The following is a 15,704-nucleotide window of genomic DNA, read 5'->3' on the forward strand; positions in this document are numbered from 1 at the left end:
GTGTCTTTAAGCACCGTACTTTTTCACTCCATCATTGCTTTGTGTGTGTGTTTTTGTGTGAGAGAGAGCTTTCCTTTGACATCTGCTTAGAGAAATGACTGATTTACAGTTCATGAGGCTTGTCTAATCACACAAATGAAGTTTTGAAAAGTTCTGACCTTTTTAACCCTTCGAAACAGCACCATGACACCATTTTAAGGCACTTCCGGTTGGCACAGGAAGCTATAGGTAAACACATATCTTGACTGGGGTATGCTGTTACAGAATCCTGAGTTTTAAGTCTATACGTTAAGAATTGACTGATCTACATAGGGTTGAATGCAGTGATTTTCAAAATTGCAAGTCATGTATATCTTGACACTTTTTAGGGTGATTTTAACCACTTCCGGTTGCTCCAGGTAGCTTAAAATCAACACAGGTAGACCTCATAGTAGCCTGATGGATTGTTATCAAAGACAGGTTCATAAGACATTCATAACCCACATAGGCTTCAGGTTGAATTTAGAGGAGCAGTCAATGTATTCCTATGGGGCGAAATGTCATTGTAAAATGTTTGATGTAAACGCCTTCTTTTAACTGTGAAGGGTTAATGCCACAAGGTCAAGGTTAGGCTTGCACAGATCGGGAGGACCTTAGGATTGTTCCTGAGGTGAAATTGTGCTTCTAACCTTAACGGTTCTCTCTCTGTCTCCCAAAAGCAAATGAAATTGACATTGAGGTCAAAAGGTCATTCGTGTCCGTTCTCTTGTAACGGTCGCTGCGCTCAGACCGAGCGAGCTACGGTCAAGCGGGGCATCCCGTTGAACTCGGCACGGCCTGGAGAATATGGCAATGTCATTTTAGTGGTGATTTCAGAATGCTATTTTGGTGCATTCATGGAAGGCGCTGTGAATTTTGGGCCTGCTCTGAAATATGTGATAGTTGGCTTCTAAAGGAGTTGTAAAAAGTGAGTTTGGAGTCAGATGGTATCAGTTTGGTGTCTGAAAATATCCAATTGACTGATGGACACTTGCTAGTTGACTTTTGTTGACACTTGCTAGTTGACTTGCTAGTCGACTTTTGTACATTTGCAATATGTTTCAACGCGGGGGTACCATCACCAAAATCGACATGATGAAATTTCACGCAACGAGCGATGGAGAGGAACCACTATCACTGCCCGGCCATCCTGAGGTCATCAGGACGTTGACTTTTGTATTTCTAAAGTATTTAAAGAATGCACGTTACATTTGCAATATGATTCAACATCACATCATATTGCAAATCTAACGTGCATTTGCAATATGATGTGATGTTGAATCATATTGCAAATGTAACGTACATTCTCTTAAATACTTTAGAAATGCAAAAGTCAACGGTCTGATGACCTCAGGATGGCCGGGCAGTGATAGTGGTTCCTCTCCATCGCTCGTTTCGTGAAATTTCATCATGTCGCTTTTTCCTCATGGTACCTCCCCGTTGAAACATATTGCAAATGTACAAAAGTCAACGAGCAAGTCAGTGTCCATCAGTCAAATAGATATTTTCAGACACCAAACTGATACCATCTGACTCCAAACTCACTTTTTCCAACTCCTTTAGATGCCAACTATAACATATTTCAGAGCAGGCCCAAAATTCACAGCGCCTTCTATTTAAACCATAATAAAACAAATAATACGTAGTTATGTTCTAGCTGCGGGTCCAGTTCACACATTATGTTTAGCCCTATGTGAAGCGACCTCGAATCCCAAGTTTCGCCTCGATAGGTCATTCGGTGCCCGAGCAAAACCCTAATTGGTGCTGAAATTCCACTTTTTTCATTGCCTTGCTACGGGGTCCTTGAATGAGCAATCAAACAGGCTCGTTGGGGTCTGTCTCTATGGGCCGAGCCGGTTTCAACGCACCTAGTCTTGAGACTCTGGGACTTTTCTAAAGGTCGTCCGTTTCGTTGAGGTCAAAATGAATTGAAAACATGGCAAATACACGAGGCTTTTTATCGATCCGAGAACCTTCTAGAGTCATATAATTCACCGTGCACAATCGACCTGAGGTCTAGAACAGGTTTGTAAATTTTCAGAACTCTAGGTCTGACGGTTCTTTAAAAGTTGGAACAAAAGTAACTACTGCAGGCACTGTCTGCCTCTTAGCCCCTCAGTGTGTCCCTCCATCATTTCTGTGTCGGTGTGTATTTTTTTTTGTTGAAATCTGATGGGATGAAGAACTGATTTACAGTTCATGAGGGTTGTCTATTCACATATATGAAGTTTTGGAAAGATTTGACATTTTTAACCCTTCGAAACAGCCCATTTGACACCAGTTATGGCACTTCCGGTTGTCACAGGAAGCTATAAATAAACACATATCATCACTGGAGTAGGCTGTTACAGAATCCTGAGTTTTAAGTCTGTATGTTAAAAATTGACTGATTTACATAGGGCTGAATGCACTATTTCTCTCAAACTGCAGGTTGGCTATGGCAAACACTTTTAGGGTGATTTAACCACTTCCGGTTGCTCCAGGAAGCTTAGAATCGACACAGGTAGACCTCATGGTGGCTTGATGGACTGACATCAAAGACAGGTTCATAAGACAATCATAACCCACATAGGCTTTAGGTTGAATTTAGAGGTGCAGTCAATGTATTCCAATGGGGAGACATTTCATTGTAAACTATTTGATGTAAACACCTTCTTTTAACTGTGAAGGGTTAATGCCACAAGGTCAGGGTTAGGCTTGCACAGATCGGGAGGACCTTAAGAACACTCCTGAGGTGAAATTGTGTTTCTAACCTTAACGGTTCTCTCTCTGTGTCCCAAAAGCAAATGAAATTGACATTGAGGTCAAAAGGTCATTTGTGTCCGTTCTCTTGTAACGGTCGCTGCGCTCAGACCGAGCGAGCTACGGTCAAGCGGGGCATCTCGTTGAACTCGGCACGGCCTAGAGATAATAGTAATGCCATTGTGGGCTTTGTGTGTCTTTAAGTACCGTACTTTTTCACTCCATCCTTCCTTTTTGTGTGTGTGTGTTTGTGTGAGAGAGCTTTTCTTTGACATCTGTTGGGATAAATGACTGATTACAGTTCATGAGGGTTGTCTAATCACACAAGTGAAGTTTTGAAAAGATCTGACCTTTATTACCCTTCAAACCTGACCCTGTGGCACCATTTTAAGGTACTTCCAGTTGACATAGGAAGCTGAAATTGAACACATACCCTCCTTGGCGTAGGCTCTTATATAATATTGAGTTTTAAGTCTTTATGTTAAGAACTGACTTATTTAAAGAGGGTTAAATGAGTGTGTGTTATTTCATAAAATCATATAAAATCACAGGATTCTCGCAGAGCTTCGAGACCCACTTTAAAAATGTACGTCTGAACACACTGCAACTGGATCTGTGAATTTTTTGAAAAAAAAAATCCTCTTTGTGAACATCACCAAACGGTCAATGTACGATTTCTCTTAAATTACGATAGATAAATGGCTGGTTCTTTTTTTCCTGACACCGTATGCTTATGTACTTTGACATGAAGCGGTCAAATTAGCACCCTACTTGCGTTTTAACCCTTTAATCCCAGAAAAATGGCCATAACTCAAAAAGCGCCGAGGTCTCGACGCCATCTTGTTCGGGGCCAACTGCCCATTACTCCAAACCTACGCTCGCTGAGTTTCGTCTTCGAAATATTTTCAGTTTAAGAGAAAAGGCCGCGCTCGTTTGCCACGTGCTCGTGCGCCTGCAATATGATTTATTTTCCCTCTTGTGGGAATTTTCGAGAATGCAGAAAAAAGTCAAAAATTTGTCATTTTTATAAAACGGAAACCGAAAGTCCGAGACGTTTTTTTGAGTGACTTCCTGAAAGAGCTCTCCGCCGCCCACGGCCTGACGCCGTCCGCGATTTTCTGCGACGTATTAAGACGTCAGGTAAGGGACCGTACATTTGCAATGGGACTTTCTTCACTAACCATACGGCTCCCGTCCCAGACTTCCCTTAAGGTATGTTAATAGTTTCAAATGGACCCCTAATATACTAGTTGGAGTTTTTGTTCACCATATTGCTTCCATCTCATAACCTATAGTTCAGGTGCCTAGAATAGATAGGGGTCGATTTAGAATTGGTGGTCGTCACCTTTGATCGAAGAGGACGTCCGTCTGATTAAAGCATGCACCACATTTATTTGCATTTAAATGCTTCTCTGTTTCTATAGCATACTGGTCCACTGAATGACATAGAACTGTGCTTAATAGTCATCCCCCTATAGAATGAACCCTCTGAATAACATAGAACTGTGCTTAATTTTTATGGCTGGGGGCAGTATTGAGTAGTTTGGATGAATAAGGTGCCCAGAGTAAACTGCCTGCTATTCAGGCCCAGTTGCTAATATATGCATATTATTAGTAGATCTGGATAGAAAACTCTCTGAAGTTTCTAAAACTGTTTGAATGATGTCTGTGAGTATAACAGAACTCATATGACAGGCAAAAATCTGAGAAAAAATCCAACCAGGAAGTGGGAAATCTGAAGTTTGTAGTTTTTCAACTCTTTGCCTATCGAATATACAGTGGAATGTTGGTCATATTGCACTTACTAAGGCTTCCACTAGATGTCAACAGTCTTTAGAACCTTGTTTGATGCTTCTACAGTGAAGGAGGGGAGAATGGGAGCTGAATGAGTCAGGGGTCTGCCAGAGTGGCATGAGCTGGTCACGCGCACTCACGTGAGAGTTAGCTCTGTTCCATTGCATTTCTACAGACAAAGGAATTCTCCGGTTGGAACATTATTGAAGATTTATGATAAAAACATCCTAAAGATTGATTCTATACTTCGTTTGACATGTTTCTACGAACTGTAATATGACTTTTCATCTGAACTTTTGCCTGGACTTGCCCGCACGTCACGAGTTTGGTGTACTAAACGCGCAAACAAAAAGGAGGTATTTGGACATAAATGATTACATTTATTGTGGAACTGGGATTCCTGGGAGTGCATTCTGATGAAGATCATCAAAGGTAAGTGAATATTTATAATGCTATTCTGACTTCTGTTGACTCCACAACATGGCGGATATCTGTATGGTTGTTTTGTTGTCTGAGCGCTGTACTCAGATTATTGCATGGTGTGCTTTTTCGGTAAAGATTTTTTGAAATCTGACACAGCGGTTGCATTAAGGAGAAGTTTATCTAAAGTTCAATGCATAACACTTGTATTTTCATCAACATTTATGATGAGTATTTCTGTAAATTGATGTGGCTCTCTGCAAAATCACCGGATGTTTTGGAAGCAAAACATTACTGAACATAACGCACCAATGTAAACTGAGATTTTTGGATATAAATATGAACTTTATCGAACAAAACATACATGTATTGTGTAACATGAAGTCCTATAAGTGTCATCTGATGAAGATCATCAAAGGTTAGTGATTAATTTTATCTCTATTTCTGCTTTTTGTGACTCCTCTCTTTGGATGGAAAAATGGCTGTGTTTTTCTGTGACTAGGTGCAGACCTAACATAATCGTTTGGTGTGCTTTCGTTGTAAAGCCTTTTTGAAATCGGACACTGTGGTGGGATTAACAACAAGTTTATCTTTAAAATGGTGTAAAATACTTGTATGTCTGAGGAATTTTAATTATGAGATTTCTGTTGTTTTGAATTTGGCGCCCTGCACTTTCACTGGTTGTTGTCATATCGATCCCGTTAACGGGATGTCAGCCGTAAGAAGTTTTAATAGTCATCCCCCTATAGAATGAACCCTCTGAATAACATAGAACTGTGCTTAATAGTCATCCCCCTGTAGAATGAACCCTCTGAATAACATAGAACTGTGCTTAATAGTCATCCCCCTATAGAATGAACCCTCTGAATAACATAGAACTGTGCTTAATAGTCATCCCCCTATAGAATGAACCCTCTGAATAACATAGAACTGTGCTTAATAGTCATCCCCCTATAGAATGAACCCTCTGAATAACATAGAACTGTGCTTAATAGTCATCCCCCTGTAGAATGAACCCTCTGAATAACATAGAACTGTGCTTAATAGTCATCCCCCTATAGAATGAACCCTCTGAATAACATAGAACTGTGCTTAATAGTCATCCCCCTATAGAATGAACCCTCTGAATAACATAGAACTGTGAGAGGAGGGGAGGGCAGGTGAGGGTAGGGTTAGGGCAAGTGAGGGGAGGGGAGGGGAGGGGAGGGCAGGTGAGGGTAGGGTTAGGGCAAGTGAGGGGAGGACAGGTGAGGTACGGGGAGGGTTAGGGCAGGTGAGGGGAGGGGAGGGGAGGGGAGCGGAGTTGTGGCGGTTGAGTGTAGGATAGGTGAGGGGAGGGCAGGTGAGGGTAGGGTTAGGGCAAGTGAGGGGAGGACAGGCGAGGTAAGGGGACGGTTAGGGCAGGTGAGGGGAGGACAGGTGAGGTAAGGGGACGGTTAGGGCAGGTGAGGGGAGGGGAGCGGAGTTGTTGAGGGGAGGGCAGGTGAGGGGAGGGCAGGTGAGGGGAGGGGAGGTGAGGGGAGGGTTAGGGCAGGTGAGGGGAGGGGAGGTGAGGGGAGGGCAAGTGAGGGGAGGGTTAGGGCAGGTGAGGGGAGGGGAGGGGAGGGCATGGTGAGGGGAGTTAGGGCAGGTGAGGGGAGGGTTAGGGCAGGTGAGGGGAGGGTAGGTGAGGGGAGGGCAGGGCAGGGTAGGTAAGGGGAGGGGAGGGCATGGTGAGGGGACTTAGGGCAGATGAGCGGAGGGGAAGGTAGGTGAGGGGAGGGGAGGTGAGGGGAGGGCAGGTGAGGGGAGGGTTAGGGCAGGTGAGGGGAGGGGAGGGCATGGTGAGGGGAGTTAGGGCAGGTGAGGGGAGGGTTAGGGCAGGTGAGGGGAGGACAGGTGAGGTAAGGGGACGGTTAGGGCAGGTGAGGGGAGGGGAGCGGAGTTGTTGAGGGGAGGGCAGGTGAGGGGAGGGCAGGTGAGGGGAGGGGAGGTGAGGGGAGGGTTAGGGCAGGTGAGGGGAGGGGAGGTGAGGGGAGGGCAAGTGAGGGGAGGGTTAGGGCAGGTGAGGGGAGGGGAGGGGAGGGCATGGTGAGGGGAGTTAGGGCAGGTGAGGGGAGGGTTAGGGCAGGTGAGGGGAGGGTAGGTGAGGGGAGGGCAGGGCAGGGTAGGTAAGGGGAGGGGAGGGCATGGTGAGGGGACTTAGGGCAGATGAGCGGAGGGGAAGGTAGGTGAGGGGAGGGGAGGTGAGGGGAGGGCAGGTGAGGGGAGGGTTAGGGCAGGTGAGGGGAGGGGAGGGCATGGTGAGGGGAGTTAGGGCAGGTGAGGGGAGGGTTAGGGCAGGTGAGGGGAGGGTAGGTGAGGGGAGGGCAGGGCAGGGTAGGTAAGGGGAGGGGAGGGCATGGTGAGGGGACTTAGGGCAGATGAGCGGAGGGGAAGGTAGGTGAGGGGAGGGCAGGGGAGGGTTAGGGCATGGTGAGGGAAGGGCATGGTGTGAGGAGGGCATGGTGAGGGGAGTTAGGGCAGGGGAGGGGAGGTGAGGGGAGGGCAGGGTAGGTAAGGGGAGGGGAGGGTTCGGGCATGCTGTGGGGAGTTAGGGCAGGTGAGGGGGGGTAGGTGAGGGGAGGGCAGGGAAGGGCAGGTAAGGGGAGGGGAGGGTTAGTGCAGGTGAAGGGAGAGGGGGCATAATGAGGGGAGTTAGGGTAGGTGAGGAGAGGGGAGGGTAGGTGAGAGGAGGGAATGGTGAGGGGAGTTCGGGCAGGTGGGGGAGGTGAGGGGAGGGGAGGGTTAGGGCATGGGGATGTTCTGGACTCCATCCCAGATACCTATGCTACGGTCTGAATGGATCCTCTTTAAGCCCTCTGCATGCTTCCTGTCCAAAACAGTTTGTGCATTATGACGATATTTTGTCACGTTTTTGTTCGTTTTGTTGTTCAGCAAGGGTTTTCTCAACTGTTTGTGGCACAACATTTTATCCTGAGGCATGCGGAAGTTCGGTAGCTAAAGTCTAGGCCCCTTCGTTGATTGGTCAACACTAGGGATTCTTCAATTAAGTGTTTGTTGTCATTCAACTAATTTTTTTACTTGAGAAATACTGCACCAAACATCTTATTTAGATATAAAATTACGTGACTAAGCAGCAAAAATGTCATAATTAATTAATAATTAACAGATTCATTCAGACTATTTTGAGGAAGCAAATACTGGCTGCAGTGTCTCAAGAGGGACAAACAGTACTATTGCCGCTTTTTTCTAGTTTTTCAAGTGAACGTTTGAAGGCCTATGCGAGGCACAGACGTTCACTTCACCTAGCCGAGTTCTGCTAGGAGCAAACCGAACCTGGTATGCAGACGCCTCCATGTCCCTAATTGCCTGCTGGCTAGGGGAGGAGGGGTGGGGGTTGCATGAGTAAATGAAATTAGCACATCAAAAACAAATGAAAATGTGTGTGTACATGTGCGTGTGTGCATGTGTGTGTGGGGGGGCACACACACACACACACACACACAACTTATAAGGTACAGCCACTGTTAATCATAGCCACATAGACAGAATGGTTAATTGCTGGGGGAAAGCTTCTGGGTTTAGCTTAACAATAACATCACTAAACCCCATTCAACACAGGCTGCTGAGAGCTTTTACATGTAAAGTGTTCTGAACAGACGGACATATGGACACACGTAGCAGGCACACACACACACACACACACACAGGCACGAACACAAACATTGTAAACCATTGTATCACTGGTACATAGTACACTGAGAAGCACAAGGATGAAAAGAGCAAAGATTGTCAAATGGAACCTGATTTACATGTCATGCATAAACATCAACATTTTAGAAAGGTCATTGAGGTGTATTTCCTTAGCCACTCCCCTTCCACTCCTCAGATTCCCTTCTCCTGTCCTCTATGTGTTATAGGGGTCTGTATGCACCCCGCTAATCAGGGTTTGGCCATAACCACACACACACACCCTCAAACACACACACACACACACACACACACACACACACACACACACACAGTGATAACGTTGCGTAGCATAAGCCCACTGTGACAGGCCGGTCTTGTTCCTGGTCCTGCAGTCACAGCGTCTGCATTCTGGGAAGCTCTGGTCTTAGAGACAGGGTGAATAGAGCTGCAGGGACCTGCCCCATGGAGATAAGGTTATCTATTCAACCATTGGGCCAATATTTAAACCTCACATACACACACATTTACAAACAAACACACATGCACACACACGCACGCACGCACACACACCCACACACACACACAGGCACACATAAAGAAACACAGACACACACTGACTGAACCCCACCTCTCCTCAATGTGCCCCTCAACAACAAGCGTTAGTGATCCCTTGACTTGACAATGATATTAGGCACACTGTCAAACAGTAACAACAAGAAGCTGGTCTCTTCTTTTTGAGACTGGAACATAACAACTGGTACAGGCTGGTACAGAGCTGATGAACCATAGTGATCATCAGCTCTCAGGATGAATATGGAAACAAGTAGCATCACAATTCTGTCTCTGTGCATAGTCCCTGCTGTTTCTAGGAATCTGAGTTATTTGGTCGATCCCAAAATATCTTTACTCCTGACCTCCAACCCCAGGGAGGGAGAACCAATGGGATGATCCTCATTTTTATCCCCTTTTGCTGCCTTTTTCAATTAAAAATAGATTTGAAGGGAGAAAACCATGTTTGTATGCATTACACAGATGTAATATCCTTGAAACCTGTTACTCTTAGTTCAAACCAACCTGGTTTGAGAGAATTCTCTCTGGATAGAGACTTGATCAACACAAATGCTGAGAGACATTTCAGAGCCTTAATCTCTCAAGTAAAAGGGGCATGTCAAGAGACAGCAAAATGAGACAACTGGAAATAGAAAATAACATTAATGCCGTTCTTCATGCTCCAACCCCACAATATGCTCCTGTACTACCTTGAACAAGTACACTTCAGCACATGGCGTATCCAGCCTCTAACAGGTGAATGAAACACTCTGTGCCCGTGGCGTGCCCATTCTTGCCCGGCATCCCCCCAATCTTTGACACTCTCTCTCTTCCCTCTCACTCTCTATTCCACCAACTCATACTCTCTCTCTCTTGTGATGTTGAGAAACCAGGCTAGTCTGAGAGACGAGGCTAGTCTGAGAGACCAGGTTAGTCTGAGAGACCAGGCTAATCTGAAAGACCAGGCTAATCTGAAAGACCAGGTTAGTCTGAGAGACCAGGTTAGTCTGAGAGACGAGGCTAGTCTGAGAGACCAGGTTAGTCTGAGAGACCAGGTTAGTCTGAGAGACCAGGTTAGTCTGAGAGACCAGGTTAGTCTGAGAGACCAGGCTAGCCTGAGAGACCAGGTTAGTCTGAGAGACCAGGTTAGTCTGAGAGACCAGGTTAGTCTGAGAAACCAGGTTAGTCTGAGAAACCAGGTTAGTCTGAGAGACCAATCTAGTCTGGGCCTGACTATGATTGCGATATATTGTCTTCCCATCTATGAACAAGCTGTTCTTGACCCTTATTGACCAATGGATTGCATCTTTGACTTTCATATGCAGTATGGCAAACGAATGCGATAAAACATCTAAACTGCCATTTATTGCATTGACGCATGATTGCATTTTGAACAATTTATGAATTACACCAGAATTACATTGAAGACATTGTATCAAGTTTGAGCTGAACTTCACGATTGACTCAATAAGTACAAGCCTTTCATTGGTTCATCAGTTTTCCCAAACAAGATACCTTTTTAAATTAATCATCCTTTAAAAACATACAAAATTATAGTAACTTGAAGTAATCAATCAGAAATCAATATCACTAAAAGGAAGCCGAACACCCCAGAGAGAGAATTTAGATTTCCTCAGTATATCAATGGGTAGTCTAATTCTGAACAGACTCATCGACAGAGTTCAATCAAATGCAAGATTGGCAGAATAAATCATGGAAAACTTGAACAAAAGCGTCTGTGCCTGCCAAGGCTGTGGTATTGTTGTCAAACAATGGAGTGTTCAATCTGTGTCATTGCATGTTTTATGGAACAAGGGCAAATAGCATTCTGACGGACAGCAGAGCATTAGAAATTGAAATGTTTTCTATCCTCAAACATACCCGTTGTCTCTCATATGCTTGGATATTCTGATTGAGGCATTTCAGTTCATTTATGTCCCTCTCTCCACTTTGCCATAGCCTATGACTCAAAAGACTAGTGCCCAGCCAGACTCTTATCATAGACTCTAATGGATATATATTAAATTGACTACTTGAAAAGCATATTGAAATCTGATCTCTAGGTCCGACTACGACCCAACACCATAAGTGCATCTCCACTTCATTGACCTCTAGTCCTCCAGTCCGTGATCAAACCAGAAACATAGATAATCTTAAAGTCCTAAACATACAGTATAGATCTCTCAAAATATAAAGAAAAAAACATAATGTATATAAGACTTTATGATGCTAATGTAGCAAAATAGTAGTCTGTATGTAGGTCTCCTGGCCCACCGGTGATTTCTGACTTTCCTGTCCCAGCATTTACTGTAAGAAAGCCGTGGCTAGGGCCTGAATCCCTTGATTAATGGCTGGCGTAACAGTGGTTGGTCTGTCACAGGTAGGCCTCAGCCCTCTCCCAGGGTTGTATCTCTGAGAAGAATCCTTCACACAGCCCAAAGCCCTGATCCAGAGTCAGAGGGATAGCCTGCGCCTCCTCCTTCATCTCCTCCCAGGGGTGCACCTCCTGCTGCTCTGGAAACAGAGTCACCTCCTCGAACTGGTGCAGGTGGCTCTGTAACAACTGATCCTGGCTCAGCTGTTGCTGTTGAACGTGATGGTCCCCCATGTTACTGCTGTCACATCCCACTGAGCCACTCAGCTCCATGTAGTCGTAAGAGTAGTGGGTCTGCTGGGTCTGATTGTCCCCCTCTCCACACCACCTTCCCAGCCCAGCGGAGTGCCTCCCCTGCAGGGTCAGGTCCAAAGAGCAGCCCAGGGAACTCAGAGCAGTGTCGATATCCAGTTCTTCGAACGTACTGCAGTTACCACTGAGGACGTCATCAAACACAGACGCCAGGTCAAAATCTCCCCTCAGAACTATATCTGCGCTGTGTGCCTCCATGGCTAACAGCGGGGATTTGTGGGTCCGCGCCATCTTGCCGTGTTGCCTTGGAGAAGGTTGTTTACGCTTGCTGCTGGCTCCAGCTCCAAGGTAGTGGTAGCCATCTTGGCTCCCCTGAGTGCCTCTATGGTAGCCAGTTTCCTGGTTGTGTAGGAGCTTGCTCTGCCTGTTGGTGTTGTAAAGGTTGGAGGACATTCTCCTTCTCTTGAAGACTCCGTTAACGAACATGTCAGCGTACTGAGGGTCGATCTGCCAGAAGCCTCCTTTCCCTGGTTCATCCTTCTGCCGCGGCACCTTCATGAAACACTTGTTGAGCGAGAGGTTATGGCGGATAGAGTTCTGTTAGGGGAGGGGAGAAGGGGGGGGAGTGGAGATGGGGAGGGGAGGGGAGAATGGGAGGGGGAGGGGAGAAAGGGAGGGGGGAAGGGAGATGGGGAGGTGAAGGGGAGAAGAAGAGGGGGAGTGGATAAGGGGAGGGGAGAAGGGGGGAGTGGAGGGGAGAAGGGGGGAGTGGAGAAGGGGAGGGGAGAAGGGGAGGGGCAGGGAAGAAGGGGAGGGGAGAAGAAACAAATGTGTTAAATCCATGTTGCATGTGATGTATATAATAATCTAATTTGATATAGTGTGTGTATGTGTGTTCGTATGCGTGTGTGTGTCAAATAGAGAGAAAAAGAGAGAGGGGGCCTTCTAAGGGGGAGGAGGAGTTATTGTTGTTGTTTGTGTAGGAAATGTACCTAATGAGGCTTTCTAGTGTAGAGCTCTGTGCATTTCAAACATGATCAACTGTGCTTAGCTGCCAAGGGAGATCTCATAGGGATACTCATTAACACACACACACACACACACACACACACACACACACACACACACACACACACACACACACACACACACACACACACACACACACACACACACACACACACACACACACACACACACACACACACAACCCCCTCCCTAGAGCAGTAAAGCACTTGTGTCTGACCCCCTGAGATAGAAGCCTGCCAGAGATCTCTTGGAGGGTAGAAATAGCAGAGATGTACTCTTATTTGAGACACCTTGGTTTATAAAATTACAAATGTAAATTCAAATGAATATCACTAGGATCTAATAAAATACAGTATAAGTTACTGTTGATGATTATAAGTTACTGTTGATGATTATAAGTTACTGGATGATTATAATAAATAACAGGAACAATGTGTTTTAAATAGATTTTTGTGTATTAATATTCTTACAACAAAACAACAGGTTTAGTGTGCATATTGCAACCCTTCAGCTAGCCCTTATCTGGTCTCTCTCTCTTCTCTCCCTGTCGCCATTTAGCTCATCAATAATAGAGTGACAGAGGATAACCGGGTCATTTACCTGCCAGCTAGGATCTGCGTGTCTGTAGTAGCAGAAGTTGTCTGTGATCCAGTTATAGATGGTGGACAGAGTCACCTTGGGCTTCTTGCTAGCCTGCATGGCCATACAGATGAGAGAGGCGTAGGAATACGGCGGTTTGACTTTGGGGTTCGTTTTAAAGTCAATCTCCTCTGGTGAGATGATCTGCGCCTTGATGTGGTGGTCGTGGTGAGGGTAGTTCACCAAACGCACGTCGGTGGAGTTACTGCCAGAGGTAACCGGGCTCCCGAGGCAGAAAGGCATACCGGTAGCGGCGGTGTCCCCCGCTGGAGGGCTGGACGGGGAGTCGGTTCCACGGGGGTACATGCGCTGGTGGTAGGAAAGCAGGTGATGTGATGGGCAACCGGAGCCAGTGCCAGTGGGTCTTTCCTGGTTAGCGCTGAGGATGGAGAAGTTCTGCAGCCAGTGGAGGCTGGTCAGGCTGTCGTCCAGGTGCACTGAGCCGGCTGCGCTGTCCTGAAGCTCCGGCTGGAGGTTCAGCCATTTCTCCTTAAACTTGGAGGCGATCTCCGGACTCAGCAGGACAGGCATTCTAAGCGTGAGTCACGGGACGTTCAATCGCGAAGATGTGGAAATTTTGAAGGACTGTTCAATGAGATGTCCTGCAGCAAAACAAATATTGACATCGACCAAAACCACATGAAAAATTGCATTTGAGCCACTACCCCCATTACAGTAGCCTATTAAAAACACACTATATAAAAAAGCCTATTTGTCTCAACAGTCGAATTCGAGTCACTACTCCCATTACAATAGCCTATTAAAAACATTCTATATAAAAAAAACTATTTTTTCTCAACATGCCGACATGTCAAAACATGAAAATTAAACAAGTGATTATAACACAGTAGCCTATATACCCTTACCTCAAAAACAGGTCAGCGACAATGCTCGGGAACAGTGTACACCTGTTGCAGTGGTCGGTGATCGGTCGGTCCCTGTGCTCTATTCTCCTAGGACTCCGGAGAAGCAGCATCTATCTTCTGCGCAACAAGTGCAGAGGGGGAGGGCTCACCTAAGTATGATCCAGCAGTTTATATAGAAATGTAGAAGATTATTTAATCAATTTCAGTCGTTTTTGCATAATCCATAATATTTCAATCCCGGCCAATTGCTCACCAGAATGATACATGAAAAGGTCTGGGTGCTGGAAGGTTCTTGGATGCTCATAATAAAGGTGGAGAGACTCCCCACGAGCCCTTTAAACGTCTTAGAGGTCTCTGATTGGTTGCCTGCTCTCCAGGTTTCACTTGTCTTGACAGACAAAGCTGATGTGCATGAGGATATGGGGAGCGCGCTCAACTGCTCAACCAGGAATTTATCATTATACCGACATTAGGCTGGCCCTATGTTAAGGTTACATTGCGGAATACAAGGATAACCACAAAATCAACAACAATTGACATCTCGTTCTTCTTTCCTAAATGCTATTGTTGTCCCGAGCCCAATCCTGATCCAAGACCTGTTGAGAGCAATATGGCGCGACAATGCCCCCACGGAGCGCTGAAATGTCGCGCCACAAGTCCCGCGCGTGTGCTACACTTTACACTCAGCATTCCATACCTTTTGTCAACATTTAGCTAACCCCGTATTAACTGTAGGCTATCAAATAGCACCATCCAACTGCAGAGAGGGAAATATGAGAGGGAATTCCTACACAATAGCATCATAGGCTATAGCAGGTCTAGGCCTACTATAACATATTACGGTATCTGAATTATTTCATTTTAAATAATGTAATGTATATTCAATTTGTCTCCAACTATAATGCTTGTGAAATAGAATACAAAATGACTCAAGTTGCACAACTTCACTCCTAGGGAATTAGCGTAATATTGGGGGATGACCTAACAAATTAGCCTACTCCAACAAATTATTGACATTTTGAGGGATTTTGTATAATCCCTATGGACATCTAGTTTTTCTCTTTACTACAATCCACAGTTTCTAAATGACAACACCAAAAAACCTGCCTCCATGGAAAGCTATCTCCGCTCCTCACATAGGGATGCACTGCTGCTCTGTGGAGATATAGTGTACTGCAGCTTAATTTGAGCAAGTTTGCGACAGCAGGAAAATAATCCTCCAGCAACAAGAAATGTGAATTATTATGTGGATTATAAATCATATACATTTTTGTAGGGGTTGGTACATTTTTCATATCGGAAAATCAAGTCTGATATTTCAAGGTTTCAAAAAAACTCAAATGCCA

The 15,704-nt window shown here is 45.5% G+C and overlaps 1 protein-coding gene across 1 annotated transcript; it reads right to left on the reverse strand.

The window, feature by feature from the left end:
* Positions 1-11,572: 11,572 nt before the first annotated feature.
* On the reverse strand, positions 11,573-14,023 carry LOC120045706 (forkhead box protein J1-B-like). Its single transcript, XM_038990647.1, has 2 exons — positions 13,454-14,023; positions 11,573-12,421 (listed from the first exon to the last, which is right to left on the reverse strand). Exons 1-2 carry the CDS (start codon positions 14,021-14,023, stop codon positions 11,573-11,575), a joined length of 1,419 nt encoding a protein of 472 aa, XP_038846575.1.
* Positions 14,024-15,704: the final 1,681 nt, after the last annotated feature.

Source organism: Salvelinus namaycush, chromosome 4 (genome assembly GCF_016432855.1).
Source record: "Salvelinus namaycush isolate Seneca chromosome 4, SaNama_1.0, whole genome shotgun sequence".
NCBI classification, from domain to species: Eukaryota; Metazoa; Chordata; class Actinopteri; order Salmoniformes; family Salmonidae; genus Salvelinus; species Salvelinus namaycush.